Source organism: Tamandua tetradactyla, chromosome 8 (assembly GCF_023851605.1).
Source record: "Tamandua tetradactyla isolate mTamTet1 chromosome 8, mTamTet1.pri, whole genome shotgun sequence".
Lineage (NCBI taxonomy): Eukaryota > Metazoa > Chordata > Mammalia > Pilosa > Myrmecophagidae > Tamandua > Tamandua tetradactyla.
This window is the reverse complement of record NC_135334.1, coordinates 97,947,685-97,968,397: the sequence shown is the minus strand read 5'-3', so window position 1 is coordinate 97,968,397 and position 20,713 is coordinate 97,947,685. Positions and strand designations below refer to the sequence as shown.

The following is a 20,713-nucleotide window of genomic DNA, read 5'->3' as shown; positions in this document are numbered from 1 at the left end:
TGGTATCAGATTAGATTTGCCAAAAGAGTAAGACACAAGTGAAGCAGCAGCCATTACTCTTTGAGGTCAGATATGATGCACAAAGGTGTCCAGTGGTTCTTGCTTGTCCTTGCTTTTTTCTACCCTACATTTAGCTCTTCCTGACTTACTTGCCTTTCTGACCAGCAGTGGTCCCAGGCCCATGAGTGAAGATTGGCTGCAGATTCACAGAAGCAGTAGCTATACAGAAGAAACAGCTTTCCATAGACTTCTCCACTAGCTTTCATTCTTAGCTTTACTTCAGCATCTGATGTCCCTGCAAGCTACAATTTGCCCTCCCATGCCAGCATGTGAGGAGAGTTAAAGAGTAAACTTTCTCTTACCCTCCAACTCTTCCTGCCGGACTAATTACTTCTTGGTTCCTTCTATAATTTCACAAGGCCTATTTTCTATAACAAATACCTTATTCCATGATATTCATGGTAGTTGTGTGTGGTGTGTTTACCTTTATTTTTGGCCAGTCTGTACTTTTCTTTTATTGGCTAGATTGTAAGAAGCAAATACACTTAATCCCTTCTTTTTTCTTTTTTTAAACTAAGTAAGAACTGCAGGTCTAGGGTTCCTAGGCTGTCAACATTTCAATTACTCACAGCAGTTCTAAAAAATGTGGAATTTTTTATCCTATGTGTCTTGACATACATCCAAGACAGGGTGAAATAAATGAATGTTTGAGAGCTATAAAAAAATGGTTTAAGATAGGGAATTTGACATTTTTATGAAACTTTCATCAGTTTTAGCTCCTGTTCCTCACCACTACCCTCCCAAGAAAGGTAACCCTGGAGCTTTAAAAAACTCCACCTCTGAGACTGTTTTCAGAGGTCTGTGGTAGGATTTAGTAATGTTCATTTCTAACAAGCATCCCAGAGAATTCTAATGAAGATTGTTGTGTACTTCTTTGGAGATGGGACTAGAAAAAAAATTTGTTAAGAAAAAATATTTCAGTATGCTGTTTATCTCTTTGCGCTTTTCTGTTCACGCTTAAGAACACCTTCCAAAATAGACAATAGAAACAAATAAAACAAAAACTACCATCTTCTCTAATTTTTACACCCTCTAACTCTTATATCAAGGATTTACATCTCTAAATGTGCCAAACGTGTAGTTTATGAATGAAACATTTATACATAATGCATTTTAATGTTTTTAAACAAACTAATGTCTTATAAACTTATGAGCATGCAAACTCAGAAAAATTATACCCATGTTTTGCTCTTAGAACAAATAGAGTTGTTGTCAAAATGTAATTATAATTAAGTATTACTTTATTCACTATGTGAATTTGAATTTCTTGGGTTTTATTTACATGTTGCTAAAGAGCAACTTTTTCCTGCATATTCTCCCCAAAATAAATGTAAAAAACCAAGAAAAGTAAAAAGGACTACTTATTTTCTAGATTAACACAACAGCACATAATTACTCAAGGGAAAGATACACCTTGTCATACAGTTTCGCTGGGTTGGAAGCAGGAATCTCATACACATTAAACCATACCATTTTAAAAATATTTTCATCAATTTTTACATAATGTTGGAATAACTGATATACTTGATCTATTACACACAAAAGTAGAAAATTAAAAATCTGTCTAGAAAAAAGAACATAATAGATTTGGTGATTCATGGTAACAAACTTCTTAGCCTGGACAATGGTGCTTTTGCCATGCTATTTTTCTTAGTAAAATTCTTTAATAACATTACATTACCATGTAAAAACAGCTCTTAGAGAGCTTTCTTCAAAACAACAGATTCACCTTTTGAATGATCAGCACAAATTCCTCACCATTTAATAGGGTCAATAAAGAGAGATTAGGGCAGAGACAGGACCCATCACTACAAAACTCACTTTGGGAATCAGAGTTTTACCTTTGACACATAATAGTATTTAAATAGAAATTTCTTTAGTTTCTCTCTCTCCCTCATTAGATGGGTTTGAAAGAGACATTCCACTTACTCCCCACAACTTCACCAAATCTCCACACCACACAATTCCCTCCCATGCAGAAATACACAGGATTCGTGAGGACAGGACTCTCTTCTTCTTCTCTCGCCCCATTTCTTCTCCTTCTTTCTTCTTCTTCTTCTTCAACATCACTTCCTTGCTCGCCTTTTCTTTTATGGCTTGCTTAAGGGCTTGGTGAAAAGAACTTGAAGGTTTGGAGGAGTCAAGAGGTGCAATGAAAATAAGACATCATTTCATTCACACTCCCTTCTTGATGGATACAACCAAAATAAAATTTTTGGAAGGGACTTCTGCTTCTTGAATACACAGAAAAATTGATGAAAGCAAAGTTGAAAGAGAACAATTGAAAAAAAGTTATGTATATTTGGCTTTGGCATTTAAAATAATTTCAAATAAAATCTCAAATGCTTCCCAGAATATTTCTGAAAAAAATAAAATAAAACATGTGCCACGCTGATAAATATCAACTCATTTTTGGTGGTCAAATGCTCTCATTTTGGCCAGCCTGTAATATCCAGTCAGCTTAACGAGAGGAGACAAATTTATCTGAGTCTATTTCTCTATCTAGAGATTTTGGTTAGCAAACTTTCAGGGAAGTGAAATACCTCCATTTCATTTTATAATCTGTGAAACAAGGAGAAACATCTGGGTAGAAAACTGAAAGATAAATACAAAGTAATTTCCCATAACCTTTTAGAAGGAAAATATCAACCAATTATTGGAATTATTAGCTTATATTAAAATGATTTCTCTTCCATACATTCTAGAAACCCAATACTTGAATTGATTTATTTTAAAAGGGCAGTGTACAGACAATTTTGAGTTAAATTTGTTTTTATTTATCATACAATCTAGCTATATAACTACTTTTTAAAAAATAACTACTTTTAAGAAATAAAAATTAAGGCTTATGTCCAAAAAACAATTCCATACTCTTCTTTATTTTTATCAGCACCCAAGAAGGAAGCAATATGAACTGTGTGCAATGTACAACATCATAGTAAAAGTTTGATATGACAAACCAAAGATACAATATCTGTAACTTATTGCATGGTAACCTAGACTGGTTTACTAAAGCAAGAAAGATACCTTTCCTATATGTGAAATCATCCTTAAATAATGAGATCACTTCAAATTACGAAAAAACGTTCCTAAAATCTTTCCAGTGGGTGACAAAATAAGTACTGCTATTACTGGGGCAACTGTCTCGTGGTTTATAAAATTCATAATCCCCAGTTATAAAAGTTTACTATCAATCATTAATAAATACCATCTGCCATCTACTCAATACTATCAATTCTACAAAAGTTTAATAGCATCAGATTAAAAAAACTGGTAATAAAATTTCTTCTGTGTGTGTAATTAAAAAAACAGTATTCTTTTGGAACTGAAGTGTAATTTGAAATTAGAGATCCAATTACTGTATAAGTGGACTATAATTCTCACTCTATAGTGGTATATTATATATGTATGTGTGCATATATATGTATATATAGCATTTTTTAACATAAAAGAACAAGAATTGGTGTATATATCCATGGGCCTATCGTTGAGAGGAATAATTAAACAAATACACTTGTTCACTTAGCAATTACCTCCATCTTTTCTTTCTTACTTGATTTATCCTTTTTTGTGTTAAATTTTGCAGTTGGCGTTAAACTGGCAAGTTTTCAAAACAAACTTACATTTGTGATGCTGCATCACATCAAATCAACAGCCAACAATACCACTTCTCATATGTAAAAGGCATAGGAACAAGGCACTGAGCAACGGATGAGTTGATGTATTCATAGTAAACATTTTAAACTCATAAAAATATCTGAGATTGCTTTAGAGCAAAAAGACTGCATTTTATAAACAATTTGTAACTTATACAAATAGCTAGTGCTCAAAAAAGGCTTCATGATGTAAAACAGGCATTCTAGAAGAAAAATGATTTAAAAAAATTAATCCAACAATTTTCTAAGATTGATAAATTAATCAATATACATCGTCTTGCATTCCTTAAATACTAAGAAAACACACTTTTATATAATATCTTTCATTTACTTGAAGAAAAAGAACAATCTAATACCTTTATAATGCTGTTTTCCAGCTTAAGACAATCCACAGACTTGAAATTACTGTTACCAAAATGTTATCTTTAAAGAACTAACTTGTAAGTCTTTTCTTGAAAACCAACAGTTGAGCCACTTGAAAAATCAATTTTGCATTTACCTGGAAGGACTTTCTGGGATTCTGATGGCAGTTTAACTTAGCACGATTTCAGGAACAAACCCATAGCATGATATTTTACCCACTATTCTTTAATATGTGAGTTTTCTTATGTCATCTGATTTTGCTTTTTTCATTGCATATATTAAAATGGCAGGATATATGTGGCTCAATAGGCCTCTCCACTCCCTTTTTTTCTTCTTGATGGAAGTTCATACAAAACAATCCAATTGAAGACCATGAAAATGTGCAGATGCACCGGAAGATGATGGACAGTCCCAGTCCAGTGTCTCATTTTAAACTGCAGCTTCCCATGATTATCCAATATTCTGATTCTACCTGCACTTTTGACAGTCGTTTACAGGAACCCAGCAAACAATATCTGGAGAAGACCAGGTCAATTAAGCAACAATTGGTACGCTTCCAATATTATAATTTTGGTTTCTAAAAAGAATATAAAAACTTTCAGTTTAGAAAACAAGGGATTAAAATTGACACATGGCTTCTGGCCCCTGGCCCTAAGTGTGGGGTAAAAAAGGAAGTGAAACTGGCAACCAGCTGCTAGCTCTTCACGCTGATTACATTGTTGAACTAGCCAGCTGTAATTTGTTTTCCTGAATCATGACTTCCTTGGCGAACAGATTAGAATTCACTCTCAAATTCTCTCTTAGTTTGTTGAGCTCAAAATCATGGAGAATCTTGATAGTCATTAACTTTTCTCGCTTGATTCGCTCAGTAACATCTTTTGGAACATCAGGGATCATCCAGGCCACCAAAAATTTAAACAAAAATACAACATGCTAGGGGAAACATAAAAGAAAATCACAGACATTATTAGAATTGCCAGATATTCCGCAAGAAGTCACTTTTAAAAACCATTTCGTTCATTCAATAAACTGTGCTCAACATGGGAGGTATGCAGGCAAATAGGCATACATGTCCTTTTCCTGGAACTGTCATACAAAGCTTGACATTAAACAGATGAACATACACTAAAATATGCCATTAGAGAGCTTCCAGTCATACACAGTTCTTGCACACTCTTTATATCTGTGCTCCCTCTTAAAAACTTAAAAAACATATATAAGAGAATAAAATTAAAAATTACGACCCACAAAGATACAAAGAAATGGGAGACTCAATAGAGAGAAGAAAGCTGGCACTTAAGCTTGCAATTGGTGATACCATCAAGAAAAAAATAAAATGTATTTTAGATCATCAGAGAAGATCAGGAAATAAGATCCAAAGGACTTTTGAAGGTACAACTACGGGGTGGAGTAGTAAACAAGAGGATTAGGTAAAATTCGGTATAAAGAGCAGTTAAATTCGTAGCGCTTCTTCCCCATCCATATCCAGGGACCTTCCTCAACACTCTACTCTGGAAGCAGCTGAGAGGTTCATTTTCTGGAGAAATTGCACCATAAAATTGTGTCTCCAGGGTTAGCAGACATAGCAAAGGATGGGGGTAATGCCCCATGTTCAAAACAGGATTGAAACTCAATCCTACTATATCATGAGATCCCTAGTCCCCTGCCTTGCTCAGCTCTCAGAACACAGGCAGTCATAAAATATTTCAAGAAGTAGAAGACTGGAGGATTTTTCTCTGAGGAGAATAACTAGCCTATGAAACAAAAACTACAGATATTAAAATAATTTTTTAGATCCCCAATGAGAAGTTGAGCACATTGCCTTATCATTCTACAGTGAAACTCACCAAGTCACATCCCCTCATACACTCAACAACCTTATGTTCAGTTTTTTGGTGCTTCACTTAAATATGAGCAGATTGCAACCAAATATGTGGGAAAGTCTCTAATACGAAAGGTAAAGACTGAAAAACACACACAGGAACTAAGAGGAAACAGAGATAAAGGGACAAAGAAATGGTAGAGAAAAAGACAAATATATTAATCCATTACTTTGTAGATGAGAAAATAGATTACAGAGTTCCAAAACGAGAGGTTTATCCCTTCTATTATCTGAATAATAGAAGTTCCAGAAAGATAGAACTGACAAAGGAAGAAAATTATCTAAGAGATAAAACAAACACATTTTATTAAATTGCAAAGAAGGTAAGTTTTCAAACCTGGGGGGCTCAGTTAAGATTCTAGATCAATGAATGTAGCTCAATGTCAAGGAATTGTCTGGTAAAGTTTTGTAAAAGTAGGGATGGTATTGACTTAAAAAAAGAAAACTAAAAACACATAGGAGAATCAGAATAGTATCACATTTTATATCAAAAACATTGGAAGAAGAAAGAAAATGGAGTATTGTCTTCCAAAATTTCAGGAATACCTAAATAAAGTTGATTGGAAATTTTTCAGGAAAAATTATTTCTAAACTTTAATTCTACCCAATTAATCATACATGAAGAAATAAAATAATTTGTCAATATTCAAGGTCTCAAAAAATTGCCCAAATTGTTCTTCAGAAAATTACTAAACGGTACTCCACTAAAATATGGAATTAACCTAAAAATGGGGAAAACTTCAATTCCAGGAAATATCGTTTTCAGTACAAGCAAAGGTGGAGAGAAGTCCCAGGATGATGGTGAGGAGCAGTCCAGGATGACACAAAAAACAAACAAATCCTCTCAAATCATACAATAGAATTCCTGATGTAATGTACCCAGACTGAAAGGGGATTTAAACTTCTGATGGTAAGTATGGAAATTAAAGCGTGATGAATTCAGAAGGAACTATGACAAAGACAGAGACAGAGAGGAAAAACAAACAAAAATATAATAAGAGAACTATATGCAGAGTATAATACATGAAACAGAAATGATTAATATTTATTTTTTCACAATTTATAAACCCCAGATATTGATATATTTCTATAATCCCTTATCCAAAATGCTCAGGGCCAAAAACCTTTCAGAATTCAGAATTATTAAATATTAAAAATATATAATTTAGTTCATAAACTGTATACTATCTATCTGCTCCAACACAGTTAGAAGTGGCGTTCTATAGTCAACCACTTAGATATTTCTGTAGCAAAATAAGTGAACAGTTAATTTAAATATAATTACAAAAAGTTATAAGTAGCCTTAACTCGTATCCGATCAGAGGTCACAGTTAAATACTAAAACAGTTCAGTTTTCCTTATTTTAGAAAAAGGAACTGTGGATCTGTATAAACAAAAGTTATGTTGTAATTATATTGAGAGGTGGGAGGAGGATAAAAGTTTCTGTGAGTACCTGTGATTTGTCATAGTAGAAACTCAATAATAGATAAAATTAAAAATTGAAGAAATGGCAGCATATTGCTATATAATATGGATGATTATATTATAATCATATATAATATGAATTTATTTTAACTACTCTAATCTACCTTCTGGTAATTTAATTTAAACTACCAGAAGAATGAGTTTAAAATGTTCAAATAGTTATCTTTGGAGATCGGGATTTGAGGAGTGAGAGGAATAGTACATAAAATTGAACTCTTTTATTAGCCATGTAGAAATATTTGACTTTTTAAATCATTTACACCGCAAGCTTTACAAAACTAAGAATAAAATAAAATAAACAGAAGCTGATTGGAATTTGTGCATGACTGGGTAAGATTTGTCTATTATTGGGCTTTATGTAGGATAAATATAAGGTACCTTATATTTATTTATCCCTCCCTTATGAAGCCATGTCTTGTGATTTGCAGTGCTCTATTTGTAGGTTAGTCAAATTCCTCCTTTGTATTGTCTATCTTTTCTTGCATGTCCTACCTCCTTAAATACATTAGATATTGTACAAGGGTGGGAAGCATAAGGTAATGGACAGAGCATAGGCTTAGGAGTGAGGCAAATTTAGCGCTGAAATCCAGCTAATATTAGCTGAGTAACTTTAAGCAAACTGCTTTGTTTTTACTGAGTTACCAATTCATTTGCCAAAGGTGAATAATCAAATATCATTTAAAAGGTGCTATGAGAAATAAATGAGATAATATGGAAACTGGATATAGACAGAAGACCTAAAATAGCCTCTGGAACCAGTAAATAGTCAGTATTCTTTAAAATCAATGAATTCTCTTTTTCTAACATCAAGAGAAGATGCCATATTTTTTCTTTCTCTTTTCTGACACCATGATATAGTCAACAATTTTAAGTACAGAAAAGGCATTTAACACTCACTGTATTGAAAATATCCTTAAATTGCTTTTCATAACAACAAATACTTCCTTCAAAACAATTTATTAGGATAACGTGAATTTTCTGATGAGCAGATAGCTTTAGAAATATCTGTCTAAAGAGAGAAATGAGTTTAACTGGATTGAGGGCTAAGAAAGGCTTACTTCCATAATTATGATGAAGGTCATCTTGGCAGCAAGGACATGCCAGAACTGTATAGTATGAAAATATTTCTTGTCATGATTAGGAGGATATCTGTAATCTCTGTATCTGAAAAATTAAATTAATGCAAAAATTAGGTATAGCTTCAACTTGAAGAGATGCAGCATAATCCTCTATTTTCTCTTAAGGTATCATTTGAGTTGACCACAAAAGTCAGGTCATGTGGAAATAATTGCCATTAAGAAACTTGCTTTCATTTTTTTATGCACTAAAATCACAGCCTCATGATACATAAATGCAGCACAGGTTTAGCAGGAGACATACAAATGAAACTTCTCTCTTTCCCTTTGAAGACAAACTTCTCAAAACAATTAGCCAACTTTGTTGTCTCCATTTTCTTTCTTCCTATTTCTTAACTCAATTGGTTCTTTCCATTGATCCACTGAAGCCAACTGTCTACTGTCATTCCTTCAAGGGGCATTTTAATTTTCATCTTCCTTGATCTCTAAGAGTAGCCATAGTTGGCCACTTCTAATGTCTTGAAACTCTCTCTTCTTTGGGGTTTTAGGACACTACATTGTTTTGGTTTTCTTACCACCTTTCTGGAGTTTTCTTGTACTCTTTGTAAGCTCATTCTCTTCTACAGACTCATTAAATAATCACACTCTTAAAAGCCTTAATCCAGGGGTCTCTTCTATTCTTATTCTAAATTCTTTCCCTAAATGCTTTAATTCATTTCAAATGCTATTTAAATAAAAAATATTAACAAATGAAATCCTGATCCTAGAACTTCTCTTATAAGCATAAGGAACTGTCTATCCCCTGGTTTACTTGATATTTACACTTGAATATTTCAAAGATATTCACAATTAATGGGTCTATTATAGAATTTGAGATATGACACCCCCACCCCCACCTAATATAGCCCTCATCCCAAGCTCCTTATATCAGTGAAGTACAATGAGTAAAGAAGATGTAAAGAATTTAAAAATTCTTGACACCCATACCCATGGGACTGACAGAGATTAATAACTTAGTACATGGTGGTTGAAAATAATTTCCTTGTTATAATGTTATAATGAGCTTCTTGAGCAAGAGCCATATGGTACTCATTTTAAAAAATTGTCAGTTCATAATGCCTGAAACAGGATAGATGTTAAATTTTTGCTGTGTTGAATTATAACTACTAATAAAAAGTTTTGTAAGTAAGTGAAAGAAAGTCAAAGAATTTTTTCTTGGAACTCATCATATAAATTAGTTTCCTCTATTATTTTTATTTTATCTATGTAAAAAAAAAATCCATCAACTTTCATCTTACAGAACAGGATATTTAGGTCCTTACAGGTTACATTATTTGCTCAAGGTCACAAAACTGACCAGAGCCAGAGGAAGGATAAGAAGCTAAGATTCTTGATTTCTAGTCTGGGGCACTTTCTATTACATCATTCAGAACTATCATGGTCAAGTAAGAGATGTATTGTTAATGCTTAATTATTTATAAGTGAATTATATAAAATATCTATGACATTGAGTTTCTTCTCTTCCTAACCTATAGTAAGCTGTCATTAAGCTGCTTACTACGTGGTGGTAAGACTCATCATTTTATGTAACATTAAGATCTAATGTCGGTGTTTGAGATAAAAAGAAAATGTGGTAAGAAATTAACCTTATGAACTCAAATTTCTCATGAAGTAATAATAGATATCAGTTATATAGTATTTACTGTAAGCTAGTATATAAAATCATACAGTTGGGAGTGAGGACATCAAGATATCTGACACCAGTGTCCATGCTCTTCAACATTACGATGTTTATGTAGAAGGAATAAGCTTATCACAAGGGACCATCAACGATTTGATGAGCCAAATTTGGTTCAAACACGAGAAATTTCAAAGATAATTCATTCTTTGCTAATGCTTATGGCTCTTTTGTTCCCTTGAAAGAAAAATAAAAACAATTGCCTTTTAATAAAAATTTTGAGTTAAAAATTAATCTGAGTTCTAATCAGACCTCGATTCAGTCTTTCTCTTACCAGGACTAAAAGAAACAAGGTTAGAAATAGTGCTTGGGGTTCAAATTAGATAGTTTAAATATTAAACTAAACGATGTGCTTAAAAAAAAACACTATGATGTTATTTCTCTCTACTCAAATATGGAATATAACGATTCTTCCTTCCTGTGTTGCAAACTTGGCTGCTGCTTTGATGCAGTTCCAGATGAAGCAGTTGGTTTAATTAAGGAGACTTGACATATAAACATATATATTCTTTAAATCTTCAAATAAGAAGAGCCTCATACTACATAGGCACTGATTTTGGAAATAGGCTTCATATTCAATTCTGTACTCCTTGGAGGGAAGATACACTTTAAGTGGGATGGCTGATCATATTATCATATTGTTACTTCTCCTTCTTAATCTTTTTTAAAGTGTCATGTTAAATTCAAGTTAACTTAATTATACATATTAAATGACTATGCTGTCTGCTCTAGAGATATTACAGTTTAGGAACCAAGGGCATTTTTTTGGTAAAGAAATCTTCTGAATCAATTTAGAAAATAAGAAACAATTAGAAATTGACATTTTCTTTATCCATAAAGTTCTCATATTTCTAGGCATTTTACATTTCCAAATCAGAATCATTTAATCTGTGAATTCTAGAGTTGATGCATTTTGTTTATCCAGGATTTTTATTCTCTCAAGTAAATGTTTTATATTACAGGAAATGAAAGGAATAGGGAAGTTAAGAAATCCATTTAAAGTGTACAATTAAAACCTTAACAAACAAAAGGAAACCTGCAAGTGGTGAAGTCTCGTTTCTCTGAAGGTGCAGTGCGGTTTGGAAAATCGGATATCAGGAATACTGACAGGCTGTTATTAATAAATCCTTTCAAAGGCTCCATGGCATCTGTTGGGTAGGCATAGTAGTAAACTAAACGTGGAATGATGTCTGATGTAAATGCAACAATAAAGGCCTGAGGACAAAGCAAGAGAGAGAACATGAGCTGCAAATCCAGCTTTAAAAATTTCTAATTTGTATACATTTTAGCTCCATGCTTCAAAAGTAGTAAAAACCCTATTATAAAGCATCTGAGTATATGAGTCTTTGGCCTAAAATGTGAAACATATCTCATGTACACACTGTGACTAATATTCCATATCTCATATTTTGAAGGTGGCTCAATTGAGACTCGAACCTAAATGTATCTGTCTCCAAGAACCATGTTCTTTCTACCATGCCTTGCTATTTCTTCTTATTTCATAACAGAGTGCTACTGTACTTAATAGAGTTCACCTGCCTGGACCAACTTCACAAGCTAGGACTGAGTGTGTGTGTGGAAGAATTTGGGAGGAAAGGAATGGAAAGATAGAAGATTATGTACAGGTAAATTTCTCACTGTTCTGACTAATCTCAGTAGTTGATCCTACAGGAATGGAATCTCCCCATTCTTTGTTGAACTCTGACAGCATGCTTCTTTCAGGTTAGATAAGTTGCTTTTAAAATCAATTTGATTCTGGCATATATATTTTTAGGGGTAGATTTTAAAATACAGTCAATTCTCATTATTCGCAGTAGTTATGGTCTATAAAATCAGTTGCAAACATGAATTGGAGAATATCTGATCATTGTTCTTAGGGTGTCCAAAGTGTTAACTTACTGTGAGCTTCTGTTCACAATATTTTCATAAATCAGTCAACTATTTTATGTGTAGTTTTATCTTTTTAATATATATTCACTATAACTCAAGCCTGAACAAAGCTTATTTAACACATATTTTCTCTGTATAGCACACCGCAGTATTCTTGCACTTAGGAATACTAAGTAGCAGTTCAACATTTTGCTTGGGGGCCATATATATATATATATATATATATATGGGCAGGCATTGGGAATCGAACCCTGGTCTCCAGCATGGCAGGCGAAAACTGCTTGTTGGTCCACCGCGGCCTGCCCTTGGGGGCCATTTTAAACATAATATCACCAATGAAAAGCACAGAAATGCAAAATACATGCCACTAAATTTAGTGTGGATAGTATACTTGTTTACTCTATGAGGGTTAAAACAAGAAGGCACAACTTCTTCTACTTCAGCTGATGCTTCATTCTGCCAAAGCTGTCAGAATGCAATACACCAGAGATGGATCAGCTTTTAATAAAAGGGGACTTATTTAGTTAAAAGTTTATAGTCCTTCAGAGGAAAGACAGTTAAGTTTATCTGAGGTTCTTTGATATATGAGAAGGCACACACGACATGTTCCTTCTCTCCTGGGTTCCAATGACTTTCCCTGGGGCAATTCCTTTCCGCATCTCCAAACATCTGGGCTGAGCTGCGAATGCTGAGATGAGGTATGCTGAGCTGCTAGGGCTGTGCTGTGCTGCGCTCTCTCGTTTAAGCCTCCAGCTAATTAAACATCACTCCTTGCAGAAGGCACGCCCCTTAGCCGACTGCAGGTATAAGCAGCCATAGATGAATTTCACATGCTAATGATTCAAGTCCACAGCAACAGAATTACGGGACATCCATCACCTGGCCAACTTGACGCCTGACCCTAACAACCATAGCTGGAAATATACACATCAGTGACCAAACTGTTTGGCCGCTATGTGTATGTCCACAAGTGAAAGTGAAATCACTAGAGTACTGATTTTGGGGTTACAAATAAATTTCAGTATGTAGAGGAGTTTTCAAATAGGGGATCCATGAACAATGAGGATCAACTGTATCTTCAATATTACTTCCATGGCTATTGGTCTATTCAGGTGATATCACTTACTGAATGCATGTTGACAGTTTTATTTTCAAAAAAAGTGACAATATCAAATAGATTTTTAAACATATTGGAATAAATCAGTACTAGTAGTCTCTTTTAATTTTTTTTAATCTCACTTGTATCACATAATTTTTTTTCTTATTCGAGATTAACAGGATTTTACTTATTTGTGTTTTCAACGAACCAACTCTAGATTTATCTCACAGTCACATTTTTTTTCTAATTTAATTACTTCTGCTTATATCTTTATTAATTCCAACTTCCTGTTCTAAATAATAAATTTGAAAATCTGATTTTTCCTGTAACTGGTTTTAGCTAATTCCTGTAGGTTCTCATTGTAATTAAGTTCTCTCCATAATTTCATTTCTTTCCTCTTAATGCAAAGCTTACTTAGACAAGTGACTGTAAGCAATTAGATCTTCTTTTTTGAATATCTTAGTATCAATTTCTATTTTTAAAACATTATTTTAGGTAAATATGCACTCCAAAATTTCTACTTTGGGGAATTTGGTTTTCTTATTTTAAAATAAATTCTCCATAAACAATAATAGGGTAATCTGGTGTATTTTCTTCTTGTAGACTATAAGTTTATGGATAATCAGTATTATTGAAATCTTCTATGCCATTACTTAGTATTTGTTTTCTCTCTATCTTAGTATTTTAATGACAAGGTTGGTTTTAGAAATTTTCTAAGAATTAAGTGCCATGAATTTCTCTATGGTGTTTAGTGCATAAACATTTAGTAATGTTTTATCTTTATGAACTGCCATTAAGATGAAATCCAGGTAAATAACAACAGAGTTAAATATCACTCATACCTCAGTTCCAAGGAAACAAAATATAATACAAAGTTACCTCACTGAAATAGGTCCACTTACATTAGTTGCAACGGAAAGTACAGCCATTCCATAAAGAATGTCTTGCCAAACTCCTATGCTATGAGCTTTAGCAGCTACAGGTCTCTTGTACTGAGTAGTCAGTTTCCAAGCATCAACTCGGATCTCTATGATATTATTCAAGAGGGCAAGAAGAGGAGCCAGAGGAAAAGAGGCTACAAATAATGTAACAAATCCAAATTGGATAACTGTAGAGAAAAAAAAAGCATGAACTCATTATTGTGGGTGGGGCAGGGGAGTCGGTACACTGTCAGCTTCTGCCATATCCTTCACTTTGGAGTAATCTTCAAGGGAAAAGTACTCGAGGCCTCTTTCCATTTCCATTTACACATTTTACAAATGTGTAAAGCACATTTCATTAATCAAACGTGACAATCTAAATAAGAAATTATTTAGCTCTTCAAATTGAAACACACTTTCCACTTATTGAGATTCTGCATGTAAAATTAATAAGCTAACCTGAATTTCTTTAAAATTACATAACATATTAGGGCAAAACACATCTACTCAAATGCTTCTAAAGAAGACCTGTTTCATATTGTGTATCTCACTTATATTAGATAAGGTGCAAATTCATAGAGTCAGAAACTAGAACATGGTTTACCATGAGCTGAGCTAGGGGTGGGGTTGGGGAGTTAATGCTGAATTAGAACAGAGTTTCTGTTGGGAGTGACAGAATGTTTTGGTAATAAGTTGCAGTGATGGTGACACAACACTCTAAAATTAATACCCACCTCCACATAGGAGGTATGGTAATCACTGGTCATGCTTAGCTTAGCTCAGAATACTTGCTCTTCCTTTTTGAAATCTGCTTATCTGAAGGAAGCAGCTATTTTTCTTTGCCTTTCCTTATAGACTTAAGCTTACGTCTAGGTCTAGCCTTGACATTTGTATTAGCACAATAGTGGGGTAATCACATTTTTTTATCTGGCTAATCGATGTGCTTTTTGAGAGCTGGGATGATGACTTATTTATTTGTTTGCTTCCTATACTCACCATTTGCTGGGCATATAAAGGTAGTCAAGTATGACCCTTATGAATAAATGCATTAAGCAAAATTTGAAATAGCTAACAGATTCAAGACAGTACAAAACAAGATATTTGAGGATAAAGCATAAAATGAATCATCTCAATTAATCATAAAGGAATTAAATATGGGCAAAGGAAATATACATTTTCTGGAATAAGTTATTTGTATAAGTCTTAATCTTCTACCTTATCTTGACATCTTTCTAAACAAGTTTTACTCACCTCATTAAAACTTAGGGTACTACCCTATTTGGGCTGGCTTCTCTTCCCATTTTTGTTTGCTTGTTTCCAACAATGCTTAGGGTTAATAACCAAAATAATAAAACAAACAAAAAACATGCAACTGGCAGTCTGGGTTTCCCAAACAAGAAAAGGAAAATAAAACAAGAGATACAGGAATGGCTTTCTATTAAAGGAAGCAAAAAATCTTTCACTGGTTCTCTATTTTCAGATGAATCCAGAGTATTTCTGGATTTCAGCTTTTCTCATAATATTGGACCAGTCTTGCCATATATACTAAACCAAGTGAATAAATATGTACTCTCCTGCTTTCTGTGTTGAAAACCAGAGGTATGAAAAGAAGAGGAAGCATTGCATAGAAACAACATAAATTTAGGGCCACAAAGCTTTAGGTTCAAATCCCAGATCTGTGCCTAAATCTGCATGGCCCATGGCAAATTAATCTATTGAACTCTCAGTTTCCTACTCCACATTATTCCAAGATTAGAGATAATGGATGTAGAGTATCCAGCACAAACTCTTAGTTGTATCTCAATAAGTGGTAGTCAATTTTGTTAGGAAACCACGATTTTATCTTATAATTTCAGTAAAAATCTCTGATGCACTTATGTACAAATTCAGTGGAAACTTACGAAAATTGATTAAAAATTACAATTTTATCACTCTATAAAGCAAGGACTGTCTTAATTTGACAACTAGCTATCTAAACTAATATTTCATTCTATTAAGTATTCTACCTATCCAGATATCACAGATATGTATTACACTGGGGAATTACTAATAACTTCAGATTCATCTTATTAATATCACCATGATTTTATGGTACTTGAAAATGAGTAAAGGAAGTCATCCTCCTTAATGTCAATAGGTAAGCAGAGAAAGTTGTTTGTGAGGAAACACTTTGAGTAAACTATGCAGAGTCCCCAGTGTTATCACTCCAAAATTTTCCCCTCAATATCTCTTATCTGTTCAATCCTTGGAATATTTTATGTATTTTAAAGTTCAGTTTGGGCTTTCTTTTCAGAACTACTTTTAGTTTTCTTCTTTTTATCCTGAAAATTAAGGAAATACACTAAATGTATGTCAGATTCTAGAAATTCTTTTCAACATATTTTTCACTCTAAACTGTCACTGAGGCAGACAAAAGGAGAAATAGTATTATAGCTAATTTGAGGCAAATGTTAAAAAGTGAAAGTTCTAGTTTGCTAGCTGCCTGAATGCAATATACCAGAAATAGAATGGCTTTTAAAAAGGGGAATTTAATAAGTTGCTGGTTTACAGTTCTAAGGCCGAGATAATGTCCCAATTAAAGCAAGCCTATAGAAATGTCCAATCAGTGCTCGCTTCGGCAGCACATATACTAAAATTAGAACGATACAGAGAAGATTAGCATGGCCCCTGCGCAAGGATGACACGCAAATTCGTGAAGCATTCCATATTTTTAAAGAACCTCAGTGGAAAGTTAGCTGCCTTTCCTCTGAAGAACCAACAAAATAAATCCCCTTTTATTAAAAGCCAAAAGAAAAAAAAAGAAATGTCCAATCAAAGGTATCCAGGGAAAGATACCTTGGTTCAAGAAGGCTGATGAAGTTCAGGGTCTCTCTCTCTAGTGAGAAGGCACATGGCGAACACAGTCAGGGTTTCTCTCTCATCTGGAAGGGCACATGGCAAACATGGCATCATCTGCTGGCTTCTCCTGGCTTCCGGTTTCATGAAGCTCCCCGGGAGGCATTTTCCTTCTTCATCTCCAAAGGTCGCTGGCTGTGGACTCTGCTTCTTGTGGCCATGCCATACTGCTTTGCTCTCTCTGAATCTCTCATTCTCCAAAATGTTTCCTCTTTTATAGGACTTCAGAAACTAATCAAGACCCATCCAAATGGGTGGAGACACACCTCTACCTAATCCATTTTAATGATCACTCTTGATTGAATAGGAATTAGAAGAAATGGCTGTCTTTACAAAATGGGATTAGGATTAAAACATGGCTTTTCTAGGGTACACACATCATTTCAAACCAGCACATTCCACCCTCTGGACCCTAAAAAAGACATGTTTTCCCCATATATAAAATACATTAATTTCATAAAAATAGCAGAAATCCTTAACCATTTCAGTAGCAATACAAATGAAATACAAAGTTAGAAACAGTACAAACTCCTATTAAAGTTAGTTACAGGCATAATATATTCTAAGGCAAAGTTGTCCTCTGGCTCTGGACCTAAAAAAACTCAAAGCAAGTCATTTGCTGCCAACATACAAAGGAGGAACATTCATAGGATATATATATATATACCCATTTCCATAGGGAGGAAGTAACACAGGGGTCACCAGACCCAAGTAGTTTCGAAAAACCTACAGGGCAAAGTCCATTAGATTTCAAGTATGAGAGTCATTTATCTTCGGGGCTTTAGAAAGTGGCAATTCCACCTTTTGCAAGGGCCTACACAGTGGCTTGCCTTTCTCCAAATGCAACCTTGAGGGACACTGGGGAGACCACCTTTTTCTTGGCTCCACCCTCTCCAAGGATTGGGGCTGCACCTGGGCTCTCTGCCATCTCCGGGGTATATGCTCAACTCCTCCATGTGGTGGCAGCCAGGCTCTTCCCAAATCCCAAAGAATGTGCTTCACCTTCTCCAAGGCCTGAGGTGGCATGACTCTTCCACTGCAATTGAGGTCGAAGGCCCATCCTCTGCCTTTGGGGCAAAATTACCCTCTCCATGGACTTGGGTGGGTCCGCTCTCCTGGCCCAAGGCTTACTGATTTCAGACCTCAGCTTCCATGGCTTTGCCTCTGAAGTTATTTTACCTTCACAGTGTCCCTTCTCTGAACCCCCAAGTCCAGACTGGCACCAGCTCTGTTTATCCAGATCCCACAGCACTCTCATTGGATTTTTATGCAGTAGTCTTGGCTCCTGCCCACCAGACATAAGGAGTTTCCACAAATCCTTCCTGGATAACTCCATGTCTGATCCTGGCTTTCTCTGAAATGGCTGGCTGGTTCCACATTTGGTTAAATCCTCATGTGGGGTAATTTCCTCTGGGGTCTTCCTTTCTGGAGGCCCAGAATTTTCCAGAACTTTAATTTCTGGTTACTTTGTATCTAAGAGTTCAGTTCTCAGCTTATCTCTTTCCTGTCACATTTCAGTATAAGCTGTGAGGAGAAACCAGGCTACATGCTCCACATTTAATTTGGAAATCTTTTCTGCTAAATATCCAAGTTCATGGCTTTTAAGATCTGCCTTCCAGCCAAAGCCACTCATCAACTTTGCCACATTATCTGCCATTTTAAAACAAGGATCGCCTTCCTTCCAGTCTGTAATGACGCACATCTCATTTCTGTCTAGAGCCTGGTCAGAGATATCTTTAGAGTACACATTTCTATCAAGATTCTCTTGAAAACATTCTAGGCCTTCTCTATCAAGCTCCTCACAAATCCTTCAGATTCTTCCCCTTATCCATTTAGAAAACCGTTCCGATATGTTTGGTATTTGCAAACCACAGCAGCACCCCACTCCTGGTACCAAAATCTGTTCTAGTTTGCTAGCTGCCTAATGCAATATACCAGAAATGGAATGGCTTTTAAAAAGGGGAATTTAATAAGTTGCTAGTTTACAGTTCTAAGGCCAAGATAATGTCCTAATTAAAGCAAGCCTATAGAAATGCCCAATCAAAGGTATCCAGGGAAAGATACCTTGGTTCAAGAAGGCCAGTGAAGTTCAGGGTCTCTCTCTCTCTCAAGCGAGAAGGCACATGGTGAACACAGTCAGGATTTCTCTCTCATCTGGAAAGGCACATGGTGAACACAGTCAGCATTCCTCTCATCTGGAAGGGCACATGGCAAACATGGCGTCATCTGCTGGCTTCTTCTCCTGGCTTCCTATTTCATGAAGCTTCCCGGGAGGCATTTTCCTTCTTCATCTCCAAAGGTCACTGGCTGGTGGACTCTGCTTCTCGTGGCTATGCCATCCTGCTTTGCTCTCTCTGAATCTCTCATTCTCCAACATGTTTCCTCTTTTATAGGACTTGAAAAACTAATCAAGACCCACCCAAATGGGTGGAGACATACCTCTACCTAATCCATCTTAACGACCATTCTTGACTGAATAGGAATTAGAAGAAATGGTTGTCTTTACAAAATGGGATTAGGATTAAAACATGGCTTTTCTAGGGTACATACATCATTTCAAACTAGCACAGTGAACTTTACTTGATTGGGCTCAAGAATATTAACATTAAATTGATAAAAATAACTCTAATATTGGTGATTTGTAACTAACTTTGTTTTGCATTCTACATGAAGGAACAGAGAATTAGCGAATTAATCTTTTCCATATCTATCCATCCATCTTTTCATACTACCATCCAATGACGTACTGAACACCAACGATTTGCAAAGCATGAAAAAATACTAAATGCTGAAAAACACTTATTTTACTCAGCCTGACTATTTATTTAAGGGCACTGGATAAAAATTACCTGTTTCTAAGTACTCATAGAACAGTCCAAGGGATCCAAAACTTTCAAGGTCATGATCCTGCTCCCATCGACTGTATAACTTCTCAGAGTTGGTCCGAGCTTTACGGCGTCTCCACCAATTCAAAATAAAGCTGTTGGAAGTGATAAAAATAAAAAATTGAAATAGAGTTAAAGAGAAAAGAGTCAGAGAATCAGAGTAGGAGATCTAGAAATTGACAGTAGGGAGAGGCTAAGTAAGGTTGCAAAGCAAATAGAGCTACCTGGTCAGTTTAGGTCCAAGTCACAGTTTAGTTTCCTTATCATGACACATATTATGGTCATGAATTCTTTATTAAGGTGATTAAGAAAATAAGACAACTTTGTCTTCATGGAAATATATTTACTCAGAGGCAGTTCTGTTAAAGATCATGGGGACAGCTCCTATGGGGAGGGGACAGCATGAGGAGCGTTTTTTTCCTATTAAATTTATTAATGTTTAGGCTTCGATGATACTCAGAATAGATAATATATTTGGGTTATTTAAGAAAATGGGACATTGGTTACATTAGAAAAATATAAGAGAAAGGGACATGTAGAAGCGTAACTAACATGTGAAAATAGATACAACAGTCCCAAGCAAAATATTAACTAACTAAATTCCAGAGGATGTACAAAGATAATGTATCATGACAAAAATAAGATTACTTGGAGGAATGCATAGGTTGCTTCACATTTGAAAATCAATTAATGCAACGACCACGTTAACAGATTTAAGAAAAAAAAGATAAAATAATCTCAAATGAGGAGAAAAAAACATTTGA

The 20,713-nt window shown here is 34.8% G+C and overlaps 1 protein-coding gene and 1 non-coding gene across 5 annotated transcripts in view; one reads left to right on the top strand and one right to left on the bottom strand.

Annotated features, from left to right (window-relative positions):
* Positions 1–2,864: 2,864 nt before the first annotated feature.
* The window catches only part of ANO5 (anoctamin 5), a 119,519-nt gene continuing 101,670 nt past the window's right edge, over positions 2,865–20,713 (bottom strand). For 3 of the 4 annotated variants that reach the window (XM_077114230.1, XM_077114231.1, XM_077114233.1), the window contains 5 exons: positions 19,914–20,044; positions 14,152–14,357; positions 11,297–11,475; positions 8,505–8,610; positions 2,865–5,012 (listed from right to left, as the gene is read on the bottom strand). In XM_077114230.1, the coding sequence (XP_076970345.1) occupies positions 4,791–5,012; positions 8,505–8,610; positions 11,297–11,475; positions 14,152–14,357; positions 19,914–20,044 (844 nt within the window). In that variant the 3' untranslated portion in view covers positions 2,865–4,790. The remainder of the gene's footprint in view (positions 5,013–8,504; positions 8,611–11,296; positions 11,476–14,151; positions 14,358–19,913; positions 20,045–20,713) is intronic. The other variant, XM_077114232.1, reaches the window with a different exon arrangement.
* On the top strand, positions 16,775–16,881 carry LOC143645454 (U6 spliceosomal RNA). The gene has a single exon (XR_013157159.1). It is a non-coding gene; the product is annotated as a U6 spliceosomal RNA (small nuclear RNA).